General features: G+C 40.1%; 1 protein-coding gene across 12 annotated transcripts in view; it reads left to right on the top strand.

The window, feature by feature from the left end:
* adarb1b (adenosine deaminase RNA specific B1b) overlaps positions 1-27636 on the top strand; it is a 118570-nt gene that overhangs the window by 77776 nt on the left and 13158 nt on the right. For 4 of the 12 annotated variants that reach the window (XM_044216081.1, XM_044216079.1, XM_044216080.1 and 1 more), the window contains 3 exons: positions 401-436; positions 21591-21665; positions 24892-25817. In XM_044216081.1, coding sequence (XP_044072016.1) covers positions 21638-21665; positions 24892-25817 — 954 coding nt within the window. In that variant the 5' untranslated portion in view covers positions 401-436; positions 21591-21637. Of the gene's footprint in view, positions 1-400; positions 437-1202; positions 1542-21590; positions 21666-22030; positions 22094-24844; positions 25818-27636 lie in introns of those variants that run through there. The other 8 variants (XM_044216078.1, XM_044216075.1, XM_044216077.1 and 5 more) reach the window with 4 other exon arrangements.

Here is a 27636-nt window from a genome sequence, read left to right as displayed (position 1 = left end):
TTTGCCAAATGCAATGCTTACAGGGAAGCACTGAAGCGTTCAGGTTATATTCCGATGAATTAATTAGACAAAATAAATAAATAGATCCAGTCACACTACAGCCTGTATTCCAACAGTGGCTGTGACCGGCCAGAAACACCAGTTTTTGGGACAATTCAGCCAGTGTATGGCTGGGAAAGACCAGCTGTTGTGAAAACCTGGCTAAATAATCACTACTAATGGAGCATGAATCTAGTGTGTGTACCTTTCCTAGCCCTCTGCATCTACCACTAACTTGGTTGCACCACGTCCTCAACACACCTTTACTGTCAGTAATCCAGATCTTCGAGGGAACTCTGACATCAGCCAAACTCTCTCTGCTATTTACTTACTTGGAACATCTTGTCTTTCTCTCCATCAGGTTTTTCCGATCACAGATATCACAACAGAGCCAAAGGTGAGTGTTTTTCTCAGCTTTTTCCATTTCTGTTGTTTCAGTCACTTTTCTTTCCTTTTCTTTCTGTCTTTGGGTTGAAAAGGCCTAATATAGACTTTTTGTATAGCATTTGTCAACAAAACTAACAGAACCTCTAATAACGATCATCAATCAGCCACAGTCAACATCATTTTAGGCACTAGTGGGCCCTGTGGCTTAAAATGTGGTGCTTGGAAGATGTGGTTTGGTACCATCACAGATGTCATTACAAAAGATTACCACTAGAGGATGGCAGAGTGTTTCTTTCTGAGATGCTTCTCGTCCTTACACTCCTGGTGAGTTTCCTAGGTAGAGTGAGAATACAAGCACAAGGAATGTAAACCTGAAACGGATTTCAACATTGCAAGGGTGAGACTTGCAATGTCAAACGCAGGTTGGGCTGTTACGCGTGCACATATGTGAATGTGTGTGTGACCATATTGGAGTTGTATTTAGTGTTTTCACTGGTGGGTGGTGAGATGTTGTTCTTGTTTGTTGGAGACATTAGTTACTTTGAGATTGGGATTAGCCAGGTAGAGAGTTTGATTCTGCTCCCTGTGTTAATTCACAACCACATGAAGACACGAGTCTCTCTCCTCTGCTAGTCCCCTCCTTCTTTTTCACACTCTACTCCATCGCCTCTCCTCTCTGACTACTGATAGGGCAGCGATGGAGTCAACAGAGGAGAGAAACAGCGAGAGGAGGAGGAAAGGGAGGGAGGGAAAGAGAGTTCGGATACAAGGAAAGGACTAAAGTAGAAACAAAGAAACGCTGCAGGTGTGTGGAGTTGGGCATTCATCATTAGCTTGACAGCACAAACTGGACAAGTGTGAGAGCACTGGCTGTCAGAGGTGAAGGACAGGTAGACCATGTGCTTGTGTTCACAGTGAGATCCCAGCAGCTGAGGTTGTATTTGGTCCAGGTTAGTCTAGTGCTGTTAGAGAGCTGTTTAGTTGATTTTATAACAGTGGAAGTGCTGACCAAGCCATGGCCCTTCTTACCAACGGCGCACAGAATCTGGGCTCCTATTACTGCCTGATCCGACGCAGGTTCAAGAGGAGGCGCAAGAAACGCTCTGAACGCAAAGGTAAACCTCACAGCAGCAGTTCATACAGACAGAGTGATGCTGAGCTGGCTTGTTGTAGACTTTGTAATGTTTAGTAACTGGCAAGAGAGGAGAGCTGTGCACTTGCTGTAAAAAAACCATTTGTTTCGCTTGTCTGTCAAGTTTGAAATTGTTAATAGCCTCAGCAGACTGCTGTGAAATCTGTTGTTTCTTTATACAAACACTGAACTGAGGGTGTCTTATAGTTAAAAAGCTTTTAATTCTCCACAGTATGTTTTTCTGTGGTTAGTAACCCTATAAAGTATGTTTATAAATGAACGTCAGACACCACAAATGGTAAAGTTTATTTTCTGTTTTCTTTAGTGGTTTACATGTAAAGAAGTTTCATTGATTGCATTTTAAAGTTGTTTCTATTTTACAAGAAATGCACTTCTTCTTCTTCTTGCATTTTCATCAAAAATGCGTCATGTCAAAATGACGTTAACATTTTATCACACAATAATGTCTAGAAGACAATTGTTACAGTGGACATCATACTTGACCCGAGTAATTGGTGATCCAAAAAAGGGGAAAAAAAGTCTATGGCTGTAAATGTGATTTTTTTTTATTTTTATGAGTCTTCCTTTAATTTCTGTTTTACCATAGAAATTTCTTATATTTAAATTTCTTATATTTCTATTATATGTTTTATTTACCATAGAAAGATAAATTCTCAAATCATTAAACTATGTTAGCAAAGATATTTAGCCTTCTTGTTACTTCACAGCCCAATCTCTAAACTATTGAGCATATAAATTGCACGTGTATTCACATATATAAGTAAAGAAACATACCTATAAATTTAAATTAAGCAAGCAAGTTTTTCTTATATGACCATAAATAAAAAAATATAGACCTGTTTACTCCTATGTTTACAAACATTTCTGACGTAAACAAACCATAAACGCCATCAGAAAACATTAGTTTTTTTGTTTGTTTTGTTTTTTCAGCATTTTAGCTTTTATGGAAACATGTGGAGAGAGAGAGAATGGGAAGACATGTAACAAAGGAATCCAACCGTGGACGTTACAATTACTGAATCTACCGGGCACACCATCAGAAAGCGTTAACAACTTGACTCTTGTGTTAGCATGTGTATTAAAAACAATCAGTCAATCAGTTTAACATAGACGAGGTTACAAATCTCTCCTCTGTTTTTTGATGATGTGACTAACTTCTCGTTTATATGTCAGCCATGCATGAACATTCTACATTCAGTGGAAGCCAAAGTTCTAAAAAAAAAAAAAAAAAAAAAAAGAGTCCAGATCTGAAGCTTTAGATATATCCAGTCTGTTTTGATTAAATCCAAATTTTTGTTTGTGTGTCCTGCTTAGCCATCCTCTAAGAAAGTCAAAATAATTTATGTATTGAGTACAGAATCATAAATGAGACGATCTCTTCTTTGCCCTCTCTCTCTCTCTGAGTGAGACAGGTCTGCGTCTCTGTGTAATTGAAGTCGGGTGACGGGAGCCCAATAGAGTCTCTAAGCCTTACTCTCCTGAGTTTGCTGCTCTGCTCTGGGGATTAGCCTAACAGCAAAGGTAGTAATTACTTAGGTGGCCACAGCTCACTGGCAGTATTAGCCATGTCTCAGCCACTTGCTTTGACACCCACCACCCTTCAAACTACCCCCACCCTACTCGTCGAGCCGAGTCCATTCATCCAAGTAAATCCACCACTGCTGATGCTGCATTTTTAGCCCCCGATTCGCACTCGAGCCCTGCTCACTCAGAGACTGACTACGTCCATCAGCATTACACAGGTCTGTTTCCGGCCTTTTCACTCTCCCTTATCACCATGGGAATGAAAGTGGCACTTTTTAAGCATACTGAGAGAATTGATGACTAAGCGAGACTTTGGGCCAATGTTGCTCTTCTTGCTCTCTCAGTCAGCTTTAATGCCCCGTGCAGGAAGCCTCCCGATAAGTTGCTTAGTACTTCAGCTTTAGTGCCCAGTGGGTTAACAGCTAATGCTAGCTGTGAGGATGAGGCCCCATACTTAAGACAATCATCAGTAGAATAATGTGACACTGACTCAAGAAAATCTCTCCGCTCGGTTTCCTTGTCAGTGAGGTCAGTCACTGAACTGGGAAGTCCATTAAGTGTAGATTAGAGTGTTCCACAAGGACACTTACACATGTCGATACAGGGATTGACCAGGGTCAGCTGTTTGAGGTGCCATCAACCACTAATCCACACTGCAGCCCTGAACACACTTCATACTTGTGTATGGGCTTTTAAAATACTAGTTTTGTTGACAAAGTTCAGTTCGATAACATGTTATGTTAAATTTGAACATGAAGAGGACATTACCCTTAAGCTGTGTGAGCAATATGGATCATACTTGGAGTTGTACATTTCATTCAGACTTACAGTAATCACCTGAATACTTTGACTAAAGTACCTGAATAATGGGACTAAAGTACATGGCTACTGAGCTGATGACATAGAACTTTAAACTAAATGTGACCCTTAAATCCTATCAACATGTCTATGTCTAAGAATGCAGGTGTAGTTTTAACTTACAACTCGCATGCAAAAGGAGTTCAGTCATTCTTTACCCAGCTCCGGAACATTGAAGGGCCCTGCACACCAGCACAGATGTTTTCAGTTATTTTGGTTAATTAGACCAGGTTAAAGGTGGGTGGAGCTATGTTGGGAATTAGGTGATGTCACCAGACTCAGTGAACTAATGAGAATGATAAAAGTGTAATTTTAACAGTTGCAACAAAGCTAACTGTAAAGTGAGGTAGATGTCAGTCACACTGTCCTGAGAAGTCTTAAGTGATAAATAAGTGAAGTCACCTATTTGGGTGTTTCATGGGTGTGCAGGCCCATTACAGAATCAGAGCATCTTTAGAAATAGTGTGTTATATTTGCTTTTATATCCTTCTGCAGTGATTACCTACCTCAGTAGTCCATCTGTAGCTCAGTTTCACCTTGTACATTTCCGTCCAAATGTTTTGCACATGTTCCCCAAATTTTGGCTTTGTCGAACCATGTTGGCTGTTACTCTTAGAATCAAATTTAGGGTTGACAGGACCTGCAGCTCGATACTGTTACTTTCAGGGTGGCCAGTAAAGGTCTTTTTACTGTCAATAAAGTCCAGGTTCAAATCAGGGGATGATAGAGCTTTTTTCGTGGTGGAGCCTTACATGTAGTATCACAGAATGGTGGAAGAAGTATTTAGATCTTATACTTCAGTTAAAATAGCAATACTACAGTTTGAAAACACTGTTACAAGTAAAAGTCCTGCGGCCAAAATCTTACTTAAGTAAAGGTATGTAAGCAAAATGTCCTTCAAAAGTAAGTATTCATTGTGCAAAATGGCTGATGGATTAGTGTTTAAGCAGCTTCATCATGTTGTAGTTAGTGGAGGTGAAGCTACTAGTAACTACGTTATATGCTGTTGGGCAGTCTTTAATCATATTCTATAAACTGATTTGAACCATGTAACATGTTTTGTGTGTAAAATCGGAATCAGCAAAGTAACTTGTAACTAAAGCTGTCAAGAAATGTCGTAAAGTGCGATATTTCCCTCGAAATGTAGGGAAGTAGAAGTATAAAGTAGCTTAGTATTGAAATCCAGCACAAGTACCTTAAAATTGTACTTAAATGCAGTATATGAATAAATGTACTTAGTTACATTCCACCACCCGTTTTACGTCCTCTAACCAGATTTTTTAAACCTCACCTTGAAACCTAATTTTAATGAATTGATTTCCCCAAAAGTAAGCCTTTTTCACAGAAGACATATTGACATGTCAGCATAAGAAATGCACAGGTGTAAAAAAATGAAATGACTGCTGGCGTATTTCCGTTCAGCTGCTTCAGTTTCAGGGTCCTGGTATTGTGCATGCTGGCTCACTGCCACACTGTCATGACTTACTGGGACCCTCGAACACAACAGATCCCTCGTTACTGTCATTAGTAATACCTGTGCAAGTCAAAAAACGGCCTATTGATGGCTGTTTGCTCTTTATATCTCGCTCCAGTGTAATGTTAGCACTGGACTTGCATAATGCTAATAAATGCTATTTTATCGTCACCTTTTATTGTTTTTTGTATGTCTTGTCCTAATATTTTGTTACATTGCTTTTTAATGAATCTTTTAGTTTTTCATTGTAATTTTATGTACATTGTAACCTGCGACTCAGCGATCCAAACTTTTAGTTGTGTATACTGTAGGACTCGTATTTAATGATGGCATAACCATGTAGATGATCATAATTTATAAGTGAATTACCATACAGTGCACAGTGACTTCCAAAATGCAGAACTTAAGCATATCTTCCAAGTAATAAGTTCTTCAATGCATCTCTCATAAATGTGCCAAGCCATGACACTCGTAGACGATGCTTTCCAATGGGCCGTATATGAAATATGGAAAATGGGGAACAGGGGCCTTTTCTGCTATGCCAGCAAAAATCTCCAAAATGAGCTTTTGTAACTTGAATGGGGGGGCAGAGAGGGGGATCAGCACCCCCTGACGCTTACAATTCATCGCCCTGGAAGAGACTTTGCCTACAACAAGACTTTCCTCCCTCTCTTTTTTTTCTTCCACAACCCTCCTGTTCTTTTCTTACTTTTCTTTCCTTCATTTACTCCTTTCATTATTCACTTATTTACATATTCATACATTGGTTGACTTAAAATGATCTAGAAATTATCATTATCAATTGGAATAATCTGACATAATACTAAATACAATTATTTAATTGATTTAGCTGTTTCCTTTCCCTTTAGAATAATCTAAGCTGCGGCATGTAGACACAAAAAATAGATTTACAGACAAAAGCTCAGACAGACCGATTAACATTTGACAACAGTAACAATAGAAAACAAATAGAAAACATGGTCACATTCATTTACCCAACAAAAAGCTGTTGATTGTGAGCAGTGCCTTATTTAGTGGCACAACATTTTCAGGCACCACAAACACAGCGGCACTCTGTCATGATAAGAAATGAGTGTCTGCCTGTCTCATTGTAATTAGCCTTGATTAGCATGCTGCTAATGACTGTAACTGACTGACAGGGGGGGGGGGCATTGTAGCGAGAATGCACAAACCGCCGAGGTGTGTTTAGCCGGCGGAGAGACTACTACTACTACTACTTCGTAGCCCTAGAGATGTATGAAGGGATTTGTGTCGGCTCCCTCCACCACCACGGAGATAAACTTCATTAATGTAGATCTATAGTCAGTGTAGATTCAAATGGATATGGGTACTGAAATGTTTTGCTGCTGCAGCTGGTTATTCTACTGCTTTCATGTCAGAGGTGGAGAGATAATGGAACAGGACATATAGTGATGTGATTTTCCCACCCAAATGTGTTATGTTGAAATCCTTGCAAGCAACACAGAGGAAAGATTAATTTCAGACTTTAGAATCTTACCACAGAAAGAGCTCAATCACAGTTCATATTGCTTTTTTGTAATGTAGCGTAGCCCTCACTGTTCTTCTGCTCTGTCTCGGACTGTACATCTGTCCTCCCTCGTCCTCTCCCCTCCCACCTCTGACATTCATCTTCTTAGGGTGTATGAACACTTTCTCCCTCCCTCTGTCAGCTGTCACGACCTCTTTCATCTGGCGGAGGTTCCCCACCCTGTCCTCTCCTTGCTGTCTATCAACGGTACCTCTCTGCCTGACAATAGCAAAGGCACAAGGTGTGAAATTCATCTCCTAGGTGACAGTGTCACAGGCGCAGGCACACACGAACCTACATGGATACATTCATGTCCTTGCACAGCATCCCACCTCCATATGTACACATAAACACGTTCGAGCAGACGCACACATCCCTTTCCTTGCAGAGCGGGATCCCAGTGTGCCTAACCTGGCCTTGAATGTGACAAACGGTGTTAGCTGTGAGCACCCTGAGCATCCAGGCGAGGAGAACAGGAGGACAGAGGAGGGGATTGTGTGGGGGTTAGATGGACAGAGGAAGGCAGAGGGAAAGAACTGACAAAAACACTTTCAACTTTTAAAAGTAAACAGCTGCATTGAAAAAAAGATCTCATGCATGCACACCCAAAGGTTCCCAAGGCTCTTTGGAATATTCTCGAATTCCTTTAAGACATTAGCTACGTTAGATGGTTGCTTTTATCTGGTTCTCCATAACAACACAACTGGAATGGAGACAACTCTGTTTAACCCTTTTGGGGGGGGGGGGAGTTAAGTCAATCATAAAACTTTAACATCATATGAAATGTAATGTTTTAAGGCTGTTTTGGCTTCCAAGTTAGCATAGCTCTTCTTAGATTCTGTGTATAGTGCTCAGTCTGTTAATGCTAGTTCTGTTGATGTTGTGTGTGCATGCGATCACAGGTGTATGTATCTGGACATTTGTTTTTCGGGAGTTGCCTACCTGTGTGCTCTGTTGGGTGCTTGAACATTGAGCACAGCAGTGGTGGTCCTCTGTGAGTCGGGCGTGCTCACGCACCCTCACACACACACACATTCACAAACTTCCAAACACACTCATAGTCTCTTTTCCCCACAGGCGCTCTGTGCCTATGCTGTGTCATAAATCAGAGCTGTCAAATAGATTTTACAGCTCCTAGTGAAAAAAGGAGAGGCAGCCACCCAACAACCTTGAAAAGATGGAAGAAAGCAAAAGTAGAGGAGTTTTATTATTATTAAACCTGATACCTGGAATCAATGACGGGACAGTTTGGAGTGTACATGAGAGACAAACTGAAAGTTTCTTGGTGGAGTGAGCATGATGTGTAACTGCACTGACCAGTCCATCTATACAATCCTTGGTTTACAATAAATCCATAAAATCGGATTTTTGTCGATCCTTTTTTCTCTCCAGCAAAATAATGTTTCATTCTCTTGGCATGTGTCATATGCAAAGCAGTCACCACAAGGCAAGTAATGCTAACGTTAGCAGTTATTGCTTCTTCTGACTCCTAGCTCCTCCCGGTTGAATGCAAAACTGTTATTGAAGCCATGAGCTATTTTGCTTACAGGGACAAGCGCCCAAACAGCTTTATTGAAAATGCCAAATTCAGAAGGATGACACTGTCCCAGGAACTGAGGTAAACGATACCTACGCAGCAGCATTTAAGTTTAAAAAAAAAAAAAAAAACTCCGTAGAAAGTGGCTAAAAAGTTTTTGAAATGAAAATTGAGGAAATAATTGATTTATTTTAGTAACACTTTTATTATTTTAAAAGTAAATAAAAGTAGAATAAATAAATCCTAATTGTGACGGAATCGAATCTTATTGAATTGGCCTTGAATCCGAGCATATTGCATCGTTACAAATGGCTCGATCGTTTTTGTATCGGATCGTGGCCTGTGTATCTACATACGTATAGAATCGTTTGAGAGGGAGCGATACACACCCCTAGCGCCAGGTATGGTAAAACTGGGGCAGTGTATCACAGATTGGGGGAAACCTTCTTTGTGGCCATATGGTTATTAATTCATTAACAGGACACTTTAGTTAGCCTTGCAGAAAGAATTGTTTGGGGACATGTTTGCTCAATATGAGACACTTTTTTCTGTCTAAAACAAACATAAATACCAAGCAGGTGTCTATTTGCTTCATCAATGATCTGAAACAGTGGTGGCCATTAGTATTAGAAAAGGGCTAGTGTCTTTTTGTGCCATTTGTTGTGAGGGCAATGCAGATTTATGGTGGATACCATACTTCTAAATCTTGCTACATGTACCCTGTTTTTATCAAGTGTTCATTGTCACAGACGCCTTCCTCATCCAAGCTCATCCAGCTAAATGCACTGATTGTAGGAGGCTTATTGGATGTCAGTGTCTGAATGGCTGCCTCTTAATATGCAGAGTGGAGAAAAGCATGTACGTCCAGCAGTAAGGCTCAGAAGGCAAATCGCTTCTGGCAGCCTAATTCGCTGGTCATTAGAAGGGCCAAATTGAATAATGGACTCTGAGGTAAGTGTGTGTGCGTGTGTGCGTGCGTGCTCATGTGTGTGTCTGTCTGATGAGACAGGGAGGGCCATGTTGGGTGGCCGTACTCTGTGGCCCCCTTACCTTGGCCCATCAGTTTCAATCAGGCAGCACGACAGGCACTCCCCTCTCTGCCACGACCCCTCTCCATTAGATCACCAGCACCCATACGTGTACTCCATTACGGTGCATTACCTGGTCAGTGCCTGGAGACATCACCTGAGGAAGCAACAGAGATGGAGAGAGAGACGGGGAAGGTTCTGACTTCACGAAAAAAAAAAACCCTGATCCCATTTCTATTAAGATTCTTCCTCTCTCGCTTTGTTGAGGTAATCACTGGACTGCCAAATCTTTATTGGGGAAAGTAATGGGATTGTGGGATGGCGACGGTAGCACTCACTTACCTAACCACATACATGGACAGTTAACACTGATCCCCGTATTCCTCCTTGTATCCCTCTCTGTCTTTATTTTCTGTTCCACTCTCTCCTTCTCAACTTTTAAGTCTCATTGCTGCATCTGCAGCATTCATCCATCTCTTCGTTGTTCTTTTTCCTTTTTCAGGAAAATTCCTGCACTCCTTTGCTATAGTGCGTGACTGGAGAGCATATAGATTAATGTCTGAAATTGACTGGACCATCTTGGCACACATAAGATTATCAAATGCATGCTTTTAAGAAGTAGGGAAATTAGTCAAAATGTAACAGGTTTTTTTTTTATGTTTTATAGTATACATCTCTTCCAGCCAATACAAACAGCTTCCGGATTGGATAAAAGTATGATCTGAACATTGTCAGAATAAATCAAAATAGTGAGTGGAGTCAGCAGAGTCGAAAGACGAGCTGAAGGAGTAAATAGAGAAAGATACAGCAATATTTGTTTCCTGCGCTCCTCTTTTTGTTGATGACAAAGAACGGCACATAACAAAAAGGAAAACTAAAAATCTGTTTTTGCTACTTGGTTATTTGCCAGTGAAAGCAAGAATGTTTCTGTATCACACTAATATCAACAGACAAGATCGCATGGGGAAAAAAGATTTTTAAATGATTTTTTAATTCCTTAAATTCTCAATTTCAAATACAATTGTAGTAATAAAATAAAACAGTATCATATATAACATTACATTGTTACAACACCACATTCTGGTGAGTTAGGTAGGCCTGATATGGCTTGAAATGTGATTATAATTTTTTATTTTTTTTAGAACGCAGGAAGAATCAGACAGAAGGGGAATGGATTGGAGTGGTAGCGCGGCCCGGTGGGCCTATCAGTCTGTGTTAGGGCTGCTGAGAGGGCTGTCTCGTAGGCGGGCTCTCCTGCAACGGCCATTTCCCATGGCCATTTGTCTCTGTCCAGTTTCTTTCCCTTTCCTTGCCCCTTCTTTTTTCCTTTCATCTACTTCTCCCCCTCATCTTAGATTCCTCATTTTGGTCTCTCAGTCTTGTTCGATCTGTTTCTCCTCTCTTTACTCCGGCTCTGGGTTTTTGTCACCACCAAAGCTCTCCTGTTTTTTCCTTCGTTTCCAACTATTCTGTTTGGCAAACAAGTTGTTTTTCCTCTTAGGCCCTTCGTTTTGTAAAAGACACATTTTAACTAGCCAACTTCCTTTGTTCGTGTTTGTTTTTCATTCTGTTTAATACTCGACTGTGATTGGTTAATGAAGGATTTCCACCATTTGTTATTTCTTAATGAGAGATGCTGCAGTTGTCACTCATCAGGTCACTCTTCAGAAAGCAGTAGTTTTTTTCCTAAATCAACTAATTAACCTGGTGACCGAGTTGGTTTAATGTTAAACAGGGTTGTGTCTTCAAGTTAGACCAGAGCAAACATGCCTGTTGCTATTTATTGGCAGCTTGAATCTTAACTATATCGGTATCATAAATGGCTAGTAGACACACAACCCACACACCTTATTATTTTTAATAAGCGCCAAAATAAAAATTAAAAAAGTTATTTTAGATTTAAATCTTTGCAGCAGAGAAATCGTCTTTTTTATTCCACACATTCTCCTTTTGTCAAAACCTGGCGCCTACATTACCCACAATGCAACTCAACCTCTAACAGTTCGGGTCAGAAATTCAGGTGTGTGATGCTAATAGCGGCTAATGTAGCCTGGAGCCGCTAGCCTCATGCAGAGGAGCAGGCTACAGATTTATTTTCATTTTCAGACTTTCAGTCTTCAGCCCCAGCCAATGCCGACTCAAAGTGACATTACTTTAGGTAATTTACACTTCACACAGTTCCCTCTGGAGCCTCAGTACAACTTTTTTTTCACATATGTAGTAGTCCTCCCCACTCTGGGTTGAACACCATACAGTATGGGTTGGTTTCAGAAAAATAGGACATTTACCCAACTAGCTTTCCAATATTTTCTTGTGGTAGTCTTACACCAGACAACAACACAGTTATCTAATCTTTCTGGCATTCACTTTACTATGTGTAAAACTCTACACCATTTGCAACTGCACAGCCTAAAACAGACCATATAAAGCCATTACAAGCAGATGTTTACCTCTGGTTTCCTTGGAGGTGGAAGTTGTTGGTCTTAACCTCATTTTCCACCTCAAACTATGTCTGGCCTCATACTGTTTCTCATTTTAAATAGAGTGGAATAAAGTGGATGATGAATAGAATAACTGAGAGACTGTGGTTTGTGGGTTGGAGAACAGTAAAAATGTGGTCTTTTGTTCTGGATGTGCAGTTGTGTATGGAAGTGTGTACAGTACATGCACGGTTTGTGTTGTTTTTGAATTATGTGTAGGGATTAGGTTAGGAGCAAAAGTATGTTGGAAAGTTTATAAAAACTCAAATTAGTACATTAAAAAACAAGAAAACAAAACCTTCCCCCCATAATTGATATATACTGTTGACAATTTAATTTGAAATCCATAAGCAGGGTGCAACAAGTCCTACAAATTAAACAACCAAATCCGTTGTTTGTCTTTGCCCTCTAGAACGACACATAGAAGCGTCTTCTGATCTGACGCCCCTATCAGCAGGACGGTATCATTTGTTTGTGTCTTCCAAAACCGCTGCAAATCACTCTTTTTTTTTTTTTTTAAATAGTCAATTTTCGGATGTGACAACACTAATGGTTAAGGTCAAAGTCCGATGTTTTGCGACCCTTTGATCCACCTATAATAACGTCATCTAACTTCCTTTGCTACCATGATGATTCAAAAAACCGCTAGAGGGCTTTCTCACTTGAATGTGGACATGTGTCGTTTAGGGGCACTTGCTGAAAGGATTGGATACTCTTGCAGGGTGAGGGTAATTATTTTGGTCAGTCGACAAAAGACTATGCAAACTAAAGCTGCAGAAAATGTTGCCGCCACAGATCATACACAACTGCTGAAACTAAAACTTAAACTACAAAATAAAATTACAATAAAACTACATCTAACAGCAACAGAAAACAGAAAGTGGCACCTTTCTTCTTTGAAAGGCCTGCTGTTGTTAACTAGCTGCAATATACATGTTTGTATAAATTAAGTTATTGCCAACATAGCCCAATTAAAAATAACTAAATCAACCCTTAAAATTAGATTCGGGGGGGCTAGTTTATATCTTGCCCTACACATCACGTAGTGTTATTTTGTGTTATTTGTTGCATTAGCAAGGATCTCCTTGTCTGGTTACCTCTGTTTCTGTTCATGTGTGTGTTTGTTTCTGTGTCCATCTAAGTGTTTATTCACACCGTTATGTGTGTTTGTGTCACTGATGTCGGCCGTCTGCGATGTGTCGCGCCCAGGGGCTGAGCAATCGGTCGTTCTGGCCTTGGTGGACACAGGAAGCGAGGGCAGCCATTTAGCCGCAGCCTCCTCTCTGGCCCACCAGCCCTGCTCTCCACCATCCAACCCCCCTCCTCCTCCCCTCCCCTGGCTCTGCTGACGCTGGGGGAATCATAGCCACTCACTCTGATGATTTATGACCACACCTGAAGCCAGCCCAGCCTCAGATGTTTGCGTGCGTGTGTGTGTGTGTGTGTGTGTGTGTGTGTGTGTGTTGGAGCGAGAAAAAAAAGACAAGTAAGAAAGAGTTTGTACTGTATGTTTGTGGGAGAGAAAAATAAGTGTAATAATAAAAAGGTGTGTGTGGGTTTAAAGAAACAAAAGATGGAAAATGCTTTAGGGGGTTTTCAACTTCAAGCAGAATGATACAAATGTGAGGCGCTGTGTTTTTGTTCTTTTGATTTACAGCTTTTTATGCACATGTAGTAGGGAATAGTGCATAGTATGTTGCAAACAAAAGCGTCAGTGTGTGTTCTTCATGCGCAGGAACACCATTATTTCTTGCCTGGCCTTTATGACTTGACCTCTCACTCACTCTTCCATGAACCTTGACTCAGCTAGCCGTCTGAATGCAATCTCCTATAAAAACCTATCAAATAAAAAATTCATATTGATACTCTCTGCCTCTGCTTTCTCCACCTTTTTCCTTCTCTCATCATCAGCGGTCCATGATGATAAACGACAGACTGTCGGATATTAAAGTCTGGAACATAATAAAAGACTGATTCTCTGCTTTTTCCACACTTCATCCCTGCAGTTCTGTTTTCTAAGTTTTGACTAATTTTCATGTTTTGGGGAAATAGAAGTCCATTACATTGTCGACATTCAGCCGAGGTTCTTATCCATATTGAGATGCTAAAAAGTACAACAGTAGTAAACTAACAGCCTCCGTTGATTAACAACTATTTTGATCATCGAGTAATTGTTTTAAGTCATTTTTTAAGCTAAATATTCTCTGATTCTGGCTTCTCAAATGTGAGGATTTGCTGTTTTTGTATGTCATATATGAAGTAAATGAAATAAATACCTTTAGGTTTTAGATTGTTGGTCAGACAAAACCAGTAACTTGAAGACCTCACCTAGTACTCTGGGAAATTATGATTGGTAATTTTCACTCTTTTCTAATATTTTATGGAAAAAAAGTATACACACATTAATATAGAAAGCAGATTACCTGATAATCAAATTAGTTGTTAGTTGGAGCCTTACTTCCATTAATTAGTTGTCATGTTTTGGAGTTTTGTATTTTCATTGTAGGACACTTTTTGTGAGGTAAATCTCACACACACACCAAAACTAAAACTAAGTCTGAGCAGTGCACCTCTGAATTAGCTGTTCTGTCTGGGCTCAAGTGATCGTGTGTGTGCGAGGGCAGTGCCCATTTTTCCCTCTTAACTCCCAGCTGAGCCTCTGTACCGGTCCATTACTCAGCAAGTCCTGGCATTCTACTGCGAGCCACGATAACACCCCAGAGAGCCTGTCACACCAAGCAGTCAGTTAAGCAAGTAAGTCGTCTGCTGCAAATGGCCGAGGACTCGTAATGTGGATGTGATAATGACTGACACTTGGCATCTTTAAGGAATGCGTTTTCACCTTTAATATGATCAATACAGTAGCCAACTTAACCTTCTTTTGCATAGCTTTTTTGTAGTTTTTTCTTCTAAAAGGTCTAACAGAAAGCTGCAAACTATAATGGCAGGTTTAGTAAATGTAGTGATTTTAGTTCAAATAGGCGTTCATGCTCATTTCAACATGAGGATCATCTTAGTTAAAGTATAAATGCAGATAAAAACGCAAACACCAATATAGTAGCTGAATTACAGAACAGAAAATAAATCACAAAGGTAACTAATAGTCAGAAAATCATTAAGGTGAAGGATTACAGTAGTCTAGGCTGCAACACGATTGCTGGGAATGAGGGAGTTTTTGTTTGAGTTTCCTTCAGCAGCATGGAGAGGAACATCTAGATCACAGAGATAAGTATGTACATGGCTGTATTTGTGCAACAATGCATGCTTTGCTTTTTGCCTGTCTGTTTTTGACAGGAGCTAAGCGGTGGCTGTTTTTAGAGTCTGTCTTGTTCCTGTCAACACAGCAGCATGTCAGGCTTCTGAAAATTTAAAAGAGGAGGCTTTTGTCTTTTAATATGCTGTTAATGTAGTCTGGGTGACAGTAGTAGAATCCCTTGCTGGGCCCAAGCATTAGGTGGTGTCACTGACGCTCTTTGCCGACACCGCAGCTGAAAAATGATGGGAGGCAAGACATGCTGAATGAAATGCACACAAGTAATTTCATCCAAAAAGTAAGATGCAAGTGAAATATTTTCAATAGAGTTGAGTTAAATGGGTCTGTCTGCATTTTACTGTCAAATGATACCATTTAATGCCCAGCATGCAGTGTATTTGTGGCCTTTTCTTAATACAAGTTTGTTTTCAATTACAGTGGACCCCACATAGCTGAGTGAAAGGTGAAAGACTAAAGTAAAAGTAAAGGAGATAAGTGTTTTCAAAGTCCAAGTGCCTTCATCGGTGTCTGTATAATCACACCAAAGAGCAAACCTTTTACGTGAGATGACACTAGAAACCCAAGGTTACCGTCAGACCAATCAGAGGCTATCATCTTGTCGAGGGACCAATTAGACACCATCATTCCATCAGTGGGCCAATCGCCATTTTATTATTGACACAAATTACAACTTTGTCGACTTGTGTCCCTTTTGGTAGTATTGCCTCCTATAACTAAAATGCATTGTCTTTTATCAATTTTTGCACTACAGAGTTGCCATCATCTCGTCCATACAGGAAGTTGACATATAAACAATCAGTGCCCACATAAAGGCAGATGCAGTATGGGCTGGATTCTTCATAATTGTGAGTGAGAAGAATGGGATGATATGTCTCGGACGTATAGCCGAGTTTAAACCTGAGAATCTTCTTTTTAGCAAAAGAAAATAAGCAATGATAAGTGGTAGTTGTGCTGCTGAAAGTGAAAAAGTTTTGTTTTAACCACAAAAACAAGACAGTGACGCTGTTTACAGCCATGCTGAAAACACAGTGATGCCTTTTAAACTTGTTTCATCAGGATACATTTGATATAGAATCAGGCTTGTCAAAGGTAATTGTTCAAAATGACAACAACTAAGGAAAATGTAGGGACAAAAAGAAGATGCGGACAAAGTATAAGCCAGGGTGCAGCAGAAAGGGGAAATGCTAAGTTAAGTTAGTTGACACTGAAATAGATTAAGAGAGATCAAGCATATAGGAGAAACACAACAAGTTACTTAGAAAAACTACAAAGTAAAAAATATAAAGGGGTGAATAAAATATAGGGACAGTTTAAAGCTATTCAGTGTTATGAAAGCCAGAACGCTAAGATACCAGTGGCAGTAGCAGGAGGTAATGTACCAGCCTGGAGTGGGTGAAACTGGCTTCACAAATTCAGGCTGACTTGCCCCCAAATAAAAAGGCTGAATGTAGAGAAAAAGCTAGAATCTAAAGCATTACAGGACACTGAAAAGAGGCACTCAGTGTTATTCAGAGTTAAGGTACGCACTCTGTAAAAGCTACCCTCGTTGTCAAGGCAGATCCACATCCCAAGCATTTTAAGAGCCGTCCCTCATCATTTGCAGTGAAAGGTCAGGTAGATAAGGTACTACAGAGACTAAAAGCAGGCTTTACCTTATGAGTAAAGCACAGTGAGCATCCCATAATCCCATTATGCCACTGAGACAGTCAGTGAGGTTACAGGGAATGATATCCCCTTCCCAAGATTGAAGAGTTGCCACTGCCGCGGCATATAACATGCAATTAAAAGAGGTTAAAAAGTGCACAGCTATAGTTTTTTTCCCCCAACAAGCTGCCCTTTGGCATCAGCTCTGGACATAAGTTTCTTAAAATCCTTATGTTGTTAATTACCTAGACCATTTGCTGGAGACGGGTTGAATGTAACAAGAGCATTTAGGAATCTTGGAGAGAGCTGCACAGAGAATGGGATCTGTGTGAAACTATAGATCCAGTGCGTTGTGCAGTTCAAGGGAAAATGCTGCTTCGTACGCTAATGCATTGCTACAGTGCTAATTTTGTTTTGCTAAGTTTTGCGTCTTTGCACCAGTGGACCTTTCAACTCGATGTATTTTAGCTTTGTGCTCCATTTGCGGGTTACCTTTTAAGTTTTTGCGTAGAACTCGTAACAATCCAGTTGTAAATGCAGCTACTAATGCCGTGCATGCCAAAATAGTTTTGGATTATTTTTTTTTTAATTATTAAAGGTTAGCCCTTCATGCAAGCAAGATTATTTATTTAATTATTTATGCCTCTGGCTTTCAGTGTATTTTTTTAAGGTCTGAAGTTGGTCTGAAATTATTTTGATGGGAAATCTGACTTCCTGCACCAGCCTTCATAGGCAGTTTGTTTTAGACAGTTTGAACCCCACAGCCTGCCAAGGGCAGACCTTTCCATCGCCTTCTGTTTTAGAGGAGATAATGATTCTCTTTTACTTGGAATAGGATTGAATTTTCTATCTCTCTCGTCCTCTATTCTTCCCTCACCTTTACCTTTCCATCCCTCGCTCCACCCCCACCCCACCTCCTCCCGTCAGTTGGCTGCTGCTGGTGCTCCCTACACGGTGGCGATGCTCTATCGCTCCGTCACAGCACAAGCGAGGGATGAGAGACAAATCAAAACCACCTTATTTCCCCTCAGTCCCTCTCACCGTGCCAGATTGAATTTGAGGTTTTTCATCTTATTTCTCATCTTTCTCTTTTCCCTGCCTCCCTTGGCGTCCACTCAGAATTACCTGGAACCAAACCGTTTCACAACTTGATGACGCAGTATCATTTATGCATATAGAGGGAGATAGTCGGCAGCCCTCACTGTTGGTTCTTTTGACTCACTTTAAATCCACTCCTTCAGTTGTGAGTGTTCAAAAATGGTCAATACCAAAATCTATCAAGGATCCTGCCTTGCTTTGACCAATGTCTTATAAATCTCCGTGCATGCAAATGTCCAAATTAGTTTTGCAGGCTTTAATGTCCAAAAATGGAAAAAAGAAAGTGCTGAAACGCCTTCAGAAAACATCTATATTTGATGTTCTGTACTTCACGTTTCTTGAGCAATTTTGTTGGCTAGTGCTCGTAATGTGTTATAAATCTCCCTATTGCCAAATGTAGACCATGAGATGTGTAAATCGTATTTGTTTGATAGCATAACATATTCTCATCAGTGGTCAACATTAGGTAGCTGACAGTCCTTCAAATTTCTCATGTAGAGAAATTTACTTCAGAAGTTGCAGAGATACATATTCCTCTTTAACATCAGTAGTTTGTTCCAAAAAGTATATGCATGGCTCAACTCAGTCACATTTTGTTTGGTTCTGAAATCATTTACCAGCCATTTTAACAAAGCAGCTCATATACCTGTGAGTATTTTTGATGGCCGTACTACCAATCTTAAAATAATATTGGACCATATTAAAGGAAATGTTACTAACTTTTAAGCTTATTAGGCATTCCTTTAGGCAATACATTATTTCTTTTCCTTTATTAACTGTCAGACAACTTGATATATTTTGGACATCTGGATTTAGATTACTCTAATGTGTCATTTTTGTTCAGCATTTGGCTTAACATGACCTGGATGACCTTGTCAAAGAGAAGAATGTCACATTGAAACATAAACATCCACACACACTTACAGGACACACTCACTATACATTTAGCACAACACTGATCTCTCCTAATAATCATGTGTCTCCATTTCTGAGAATTTGGAGTACACTGATATCCGCATTGACACTGGTGTATTTTTTAAGATTATAGAACGATTTTTAGATGGATCATGAATCTCACTCAACACAAAAATATGAGCTTTCATTTTAGGTAACAGAATGCGCTGATGGTGTTTTTTTCTGAAGCGCAGTGCCCTTTAGGACTGCGTAGCCATTTACCTCCGGATTTACTTCTCAAGACACACACATACACAAAACACACACACTCATAGACTCATTTTATGAATTCTTTGTGGGACTCTCCCCATTGATTGCACCTGATTTCGGGAATAGTTACAGATTTATGGCCAAGGCGGTCTCATCTGAAAATCAAAACTGACAGGCACATTTGCGTTGCGTTGTGATTAAACTACACAGCAGTGTGTGTTGGAGGACGTATGAAGGAGGCAGAAGTGTGTGAATAAAACCACAGTCTTGTTTAATATTTAGTTTTACATTTGGATGTATTGATTGTAATTCATTTATGCATTATTGCCCAATTCCACATCTAGCCACACCATTAACATGAAGAGACAGTAGACTTTATTTGACAGTGAAATACCAATTTCAGATGTTAAAATGATTTATAGCCAGTTAAAATTTAAAGTCTGGAAACATGCAATCATACAGCAGCATGCACTGCAGAAGTAACTACCTGTAAGTAGTGCAACTAGTCTTGCGTGTAGATGTGGTTTTGAGTTGCTGGATGAGTGTGTGGGGGCTGGGGGCACCTGGCTCCTGCTACCTGAGAAAAATTACTCTCATCTTCCACTCTGTTGGACCTACTCCCACCCATCCTCCCTTCACCCCACCTTTTCATTTTCAATTATGGGTTGGAATATGAATCTTTAATAGGGTGATAATTGTGCTAGCATATTTGCTGTCACCCACCATTAGCCCAGATTAATTAGCCCATTTAGTTTAGCTTAAGAAAGTGTCTGGCTGAGGAATGGGGGCACTGATGGAAGACGAGTAGAGAGAGAGAGTAGAATCAGCACAATCTGTTCTATATCACAATGCCATCTTTCTCCTGCTTTCTCTCTGTCTCTTTGTGTCATTCGCCTGTCTGCCTTTTCCCTCTTTGCTGCTTTAACTCTCCCTTTCTTTCATCTAACTTACTCTGTTAGTCTGTTTCATCAGTCTGCACTCATCTGCCCTGCTCTCAGCAATATTTTTTTGTCGCGCTATGCCTTTTTATGTGGTGTGGAGACATGGGGGAAGTCGTGCCGTTAAAACTTTCTTAGAACTATTAATTCTGCAATTAGCAGTATAGTATGAGCCAGTGGTGCAACCTTTTCTGAAAGGATATTTTTGGAGATCATTAAATTGATGTCCAGCAGGCTGAAAGGATGATCAAAAGCAAACCTTATGGTTGACATCAATCATCAAAGAAATTTGTGATTCGAACAATTTGTTATAAATTAAAGGAATGTCATATTTAAATTTTGTTGTAGTACTGTCAACTATTTTTCTGGGGAGGGCTCATAATGATGGAGGGTGGAGTTGAAAGAAGTGAGCTTACCAGACTGTAGCCCGCTCCTCACTGCTTTCATTAATGTTGTTTCCAGCTGTAGCAGGCAGCTGTTTGCAGTAAAAAAAAAAAAAATCTCTGATAAACAACTCTACACTATAACACCAAACAGCAGACAGACAGACAAAGTTACCAACTAGCTGGTGAACATAGTGGAGAATTTAGCATTGTTGCCCTCCAAAGTTGGTGCAGACCAGCTACTTTATAAAGTGACAGCATGTCAGCATTGTGTTTTTATAGTGTTCCTTTGCCCCCAAGTGTCCAGAAAAAAAAGAATGTTCTAAAAGTTCAGTCTTGACGTATTTGGTTTTGACCCCCTGGCATTTCCCATCCGGAGAGAGACGACCAAGTTGACATTCCTACCTCCCGTTCATTGTTGGCTTATGCCATGTCAGACACTGACCAAAAGCTTCGAGAAGACTTGCTGGATGTTAGGCTTTCTTAATTAGCCACTCATTGTCAAATGGCAAAACAGAGCCAGTTGCAGAAAACTGAAAAAAACGTATATGGCCTCAGAGTTGGGTGTTCATTGTCAGTGTAATTGGCAGCATGAGCGAACATTTCAGATTGCATGAAATCATTTGATTCTGTTAGTGTGAAAAACATTGCTTAATGGAGCTTTAATTGCACTCTCCACCTTGGGATAAGTTGCATGTGTATGTGTGTGTGGCGATGGAGTAACTTGGCCATGTCACTAGCTGTACATCTCTCAGCAGGCAGTGGGAAATAAGGTCTAATCGGAGGGATATTAAAGTCACAATAGACTGCTCCTGCTATTAAGGCCTGTCAGCCCTGGCCTCCTCTCTCACCTTGATATCTCTCAGTCTCTGAATATTTATATGCCTTTATCACGGGCTACTTACACAGTACAATATGTGTGTTGCTTTGTGTGTGCGTGCTGGAGCATCAAGAAATGTATCATCACTGTAACCACTCAAGGTCCTTGAATGTGTTTACATGCATGCATATGACTCTGTCCGTGCTTATGCAGTCCACCTTTATGTCCTCTGATCCCCAGGTGCAGTGGGGGCAAGGCTGCTCTCAGGTCAGAACAAACCCGTCACCATGGATGTGGATGAGGAGGAGAATATGAGTGAGTAGGCTCTGATTTTGCTCATTCTCCAGTCTGTCTGTCTTCCTGCCTGAGCAATAGCTGGTCTCTACTTTTAAATGTCTGCCTGTATTTTTCTTTCCCTCTTTTCTGTCTGCCCGTATATCCTCCTGTACTTCTCTGATGTGTAATCAGTGTGAACACATTTTGCTCACTTATATTACGCAAGTATTAGTATAGTGCCTAGCCAACATTTTATAAAATATCGTAACATGCAATACAACGGAAAACAAATCAAACTACATGCAAAACCTGTACATACAAATATGTTTCCTAAACGTGTGTCTGAAAAATGAAAAAAAAAAACTGTTTGTATCTGTTGTGTTGCTAATTATATTCTCATTTAGTTGCCCCTCCATGAGCATCATGGGAGCCATCATTTGTCCTTACCTGAGCCAAGACACAGAGCAGTGCGTACACACACAAATACACACCGCTGATTTTACTGAAACTTTTTTAGGGAAGAACTAATCATTATATCTGAGAGGCTTCAGGTCATATTACAGATTCCCTCTACCTCCATTTCTCTCTTTAGAAAATCCTCTCCACTCCAGCTTATTGAACTTTAATTAGACATTTTGGTTTGAACTCAGTAACTGAGCCTCAGAAGGCACGGAAAGACATGACTAAATGTGTTTCCCCCCACACCTTAACAATTGAACTCACATTCAAAGAGAGCTGTCATCCCAGCAGTGCCCTAACCTGCAATACAAATGAACAGTTCTTATTGTAGTGTCATACTCAGTGTTTTTGCTCCGAGGAGAAGCATGTTGTTATGTGTTAAGTCAAATAAGAAGAGTTGCAAAATAGTCTTTGTTGTCTTTCAAAGCCTCTGAAGCCTCTTTCTTACATTTTTAGTCAGATGATGTATTTGAAGATTAAACACAGTCGGAGCTCACACAAGTCTGCTTTTCTAATACCAAGGGAACACCAGAGAAAAACATGAAATCATTTTTAACTTTTATGTGACAACCTTAGCAGTTCTTGAAATTCTTTAATCACATGAATCATTCCAAATCAAAAGCCCAAAAAACAAGTTGCACTAGAATAAAGTTGGGATAAAATACATTTTTTGTCTGCATTATTTGGTTCATGCAAACCCCACAGGGGATTTAAGCTCTGGAAGATCCAAGCATATGGGATCTTTTGTCTTTCCATAACTAATGGGTGCTGATTACACAGATGCTGGCATGATAATGACCACAACTGCATGTGTGTGCTATAATTCAGTGCATGGTGTCATGGCTGTTGCTCTATGGCTTTTGTCCTCTGATGTGGTCTTAGGCTCTGGAGTCCTACTGGATATCCATCATCCTGCAATATACCATAAAATGAATAGTTTCCATTTTAACCCTTTTGGAATGCAGAAAGGGAGCTCCAGTTTTTTCTGTGTGCCATTATATTCATTGTATTTGTCTGTGCAGCATGCTAGAGTTTTCAGTATGTGATTAAAAAAAAATTAATTGGCTTAGTGGTCCCTATACCCCACAAATATAACTGGAGGAGAGGTATTGATTGCTATCTAAACGTGTGTATTTAAGTATATTATTATTCAATTCAATGGAAATCCCCAAATTTCCAGTAGCTGAAAGTTCTACTTTCCCTAAGTCCCCTGTATGCATTCTGTCCTTTGCAGAGAAACATAATGAACTACAGTACTACATGCTGCAAATTTTTTGATAATTCATTCCGAATGAGAGTCCAAGTCCTCATGTACAATTTTCCACCACAGCTAAAATTACTCAACTAATGCTTCAGTATCTATGGTGGTTAAAGGTCATTGGCAGAGATTGTATCCCTGCCCAACACTCAAATTTCACCTATCACCATTTTGATAGGTATAAATTCTTCTTGGCTACTATTGTGCACAGTTACGCTGTCCCTCCTTTGCCTTGTTTATTTGCAAACCTCTAATACCAGTTTGCAGAATGTAAGCACACACCAAAAAGTATTGCATGTTTTGCGATATGCTCTGAATTGAAGGATATGCAGTTTGTGTTTTTGATCTTAGGAATAAGTGTCTTTTTTTTCTTGCCTTTAGACATGTCAGTTGTAGTATGCAGATGGTAACGGCATGTCAGTACATTTTGCAGAGTGTTCTCTCACAAGCTCCATGGGGGGGATCTCAGAGGCGCAGGGTCTTATGAATGGCACCTCATTAGAAACAGATTTTGAATTCAGATTTTCTTCATTTTAAATACGAGTCTTTCTTTTCAAAATCTTATGTAAAACGGATAAACAGCATTTTAACCTCCCACCGTGTCACCAGTCAAGCCTTTAGGATCCTGCAGTAGGTGGAGTCTTCTCCTTCTGCCTCTTTGATGTATTCTCCTGTTTGCCTGGTCCTCAGCTCCTCCCCCTGCACTCCTCCCCTGCACTCCCTCAACCCAACCTACAATCCCTCTCATGCACACTGCGGCCTCTCTTTCTCCTGAGTACCGCAAGGAGTAACCTATCAAGCCTTTGCTGAAGGATGTTATAAATGAAAATTTTTGCCAATATTCCATCCACTTTGCTAACTGGATTCAGTGATATGTGTTCCCCAGTACAGTATATTTCAGACCCTGCAGTTTAAAACTGAACACTTAAAATGTACCTAATTTCTCTGTAGGCACTGAAGTGATTTAAAAATTGATAGAGTGGATGAGGAACAGCTCTCTGTGTGTTTGTGTGTCTATGTTGAGTGTTGATATGTGTGCTCGTATTTGTGTGCATTTATGTTTGAGACCCTTAACACTGCAACCTGAAAAGTGTACAGTAGTTATTTTACTTGAAAATATATTTCTCTCACGCTGACCATTAGAATAACAAGACTTCATAACTACAACTTTAACTATGAAGATATATTAAAATAGATTAAGATTAAGATAGATTAAGGTTAATTTCAAAATTGAATACCATGTAACCAAAATATAGTCCAAAAAATGAATTCCAAATGCTTTTTTGAATGTTGATCAAGGTACATTTCTAAGAACTTGGCATATTATTAAGAACAGTAAATGTACCAATGGTGTTCTACTGTTTGTAGTAATATCAATAGACTATAGGTTAATATGTTCAATCAAATTAAAAGCCAGCTTTTCTTGCTTTCATAAAGGAACACAAATCATTGGTTCAGTTCCAAAGAGTGATAAAGGAATCTATAAATTTTGCATTTACAAGATCCTGCAACGAAGGCGTTGTAAGTTACTCTTTCTGGGCACCGCAGGTTCGAGCAGCACCGACGTTAAGGAAAACCGAAACCTGGACAACGTGTCCTGCAAAGACGGGGTGGGAGTGGCTGAACAGCTCCCCAATGGAAGTGGCCTGGGCAGTCGAAAGCGCCCCCTAGAAGAGGGAAACAATGGACACACACACTCCAAGTTCCGGGCCAAAAAGCGTAAGAAAACACCAGGGCCAGTCCTGCCCAAGAATGCTCTGATGCAGTTGAACGAAATCAAACCAGGTCTACAGTACAAACTGCTGTCTCAGACAGGACCAGTCCATGCACCAGTTTTTGTCATGACTGTGGAGGTCAATGGACAGATGTTTGAGGGCATGGGCCCAACTAAGAAGAAGGCTAAACTAAATGCAGCTGAGAAAGCACTGCGTTCTTTCGTCCAGTTCCCTAATGCCTCTGAGGCACACCTGGCCATGGGTCGAACACTAACGGTGAACACAGACTTTACATCTGACCAAGCTGACTTCCCAGATATGCTCTTCAATGGTTTTGAGACACCAGCCGCACCTGAAGAATCCTTCTATGTAGGCTCCAATGGTAGCAGCTCCTTAAACTCACTAGGGGAGTACCCACTGCCCACACCTCCTGGCAGCAACCTTGTCCAGGCCCCATTGCCCCCTCCATCTGCTTTCAGCTCGCCCTCCAGTGGCAAAAACCCAGTCATGATCCTCAATGAGCTTAGGCCAGGCCTCAAATATGACTTTGTCTCAGAGAGTGGGGAGAGTCATGCCAAGAATTTTGTGATGTCAGTAACAGTGGATTCACAGACGTTTGAAGGTTCAGGGCGCAACAAGAAGTTGGCTAAAGCCCGGGCAGCGCAGGCCGCCCTCTCAGCTCTCTTCAACATGCAGCTAGACCAGACACCATCCCGGCAACCCATACCAAGAGAGGGATTACAGCTTCACCTGCCCCAGGTAAGATTTTTATTTTCTTTATACATTGTCATACTTGTAGAATCAGAACAGAAACTCAACCATTTAATTTATTTCGCCAAGACATCAAAGCATCAGCCAGATGCTTTCTTCTGTCTCAGTGCATTAAAGGTCTACCTTGTTTTAAGCTTTAGGACTTGAAAGTATGAATTATTTTGAATGAATATTGTTTTGTGAATTTAAGAAGCCAAAGAAATCTTTCCTAGGAGTTGTGATCTTGAGTTACAGCCTGTATCAGGTTTTCTAGAATGCATCAGGCCTGTAAGCTCTTTATAATAAAGTTCTATTTACAATAGTTAAAAGTGACTTAGCTTGTTAGAATACTCTTATAATTAAAAGCAAAAATGTACACAGTCATGCTTTGCTAGGTTACCTTGAAAGACAGAAGGATACACAAAGCACTTGTGCTTCCTCACATACTGTTGTGCTATATAATATTTATTTTGGATATGGGTTCATGAATTTGTAGATACAATGCAAGACAGTCAATATGGGACACATTTAAATAATCTTTCAGTTTTTAAGAAACTCTTGACACCACAATGTTAATCACTGGCAGTAACTCTCAAAGTTACGAGTTTTTTATTTTATTTGGGGAAGTAACAGCAGATCTACCTTTTTTCAGTTTTTTCACCTTGCTTTTAAAAAGAATGCAATGGCATATCAGACACATAATTTTCATTTTTCAAATTCTGCCTTCATTAAAGCTGTCATTGCATCATTTACTTAAACTTGTCAATCATCAGTAGGCTTGAAATAGTACTTAGAATTTAAGAAGAGAGTCGAAAATGACAGAACTTCAGAACAGAAATCAGAAAGACTAAATGGGTTTTAGAAGCACATGGAGCTGTAAAGCTCCAAGAGATCATCTTTTTTAACCCTACACATTGGATCCAGATAATCATTGTCATGCAGATAATCAAGATGCCAGTACCTGATCCATATATTGCTTCTCATTTGCTTCATTTGCTTCGTTTTCATCTTGGTAAAGCACAAAAGTTTTCAGATTAATTACGCCCCTCTCTGTAATGAGTGTATTCTAAAATGAATGGTTTATTAGATTAGATCATCATAGTATAATTTGGTCAGTTACTCCTCAGATTGACAGACAGACAGAAGATGTGGCCAGAACTAAACAGGACAGCATTGTTGTTTATCGTAGTCTGTGTCGACCTCCCCTGGATTTGTCTTGGATTTGGGTTGTAAAGTGGTCTGCTCCAAACTGTCATTAAAACCTCATTCACATCAGGTGTGCAGGGACTAAGGGCATATAGTTGCTTTTGATGCCACTGTAGAGGTGACTGTCATAGTTATGCCTGTGTGTGAAGAGAGATAACACTGTCGGCAAAGCTAATCAGCAGAACACACTATCAACAGCCTTTTTTCCCCTTTACTTACTCTCTCCACTTGTCAACTGATTTATTCAACAAGAACCCCATTTTAACGATAGCGCCCCCACTAATTGCGCTATTAATTCTCTGTCGCTTGGTATTTAATTTCTGCAGCCTGTTTCCATCTGGCAAGGAACTAATGGGAGAAAATGGTTGGAGTCCACTGCTGTTGTAAAGAACATGTTAACTTTAGTTTTGTATTTTATAGTTTGAGTTGGTTTTGTTGACACTCAAACCATAAAAACATAAAAATAAGTGTTCTTTTACTCATTCCCAAAAGGAAATATTTATTGGACATAGGTGTTTTTTGTCTAAGTAATTGGTACTTCCACTTTTTTGTGCCCCTAGAGATTAACAGTCATTTCTGCACCATAGACGACCTTGGCATTCGACAGTCAAATGATCTGGCT

This window comes from Siniperca chuatsi, linkage group LG12, assembly GCF_020085105.1.
Source record: "Siniperca chuatsi isolate FFG_IHB_CAS linkage group LG12, ASM2008510v1, whole genome shotgun sequence".
NCBI lineage: Eukaryota > Metazoa > Chordata > Actinopteri > Centrarchiformes > Sinipercidae > Siniperca > Siniperca chuatsi.
This window is presented reverse-complemented; position numbering and strand designations above follow the sequence as displayed.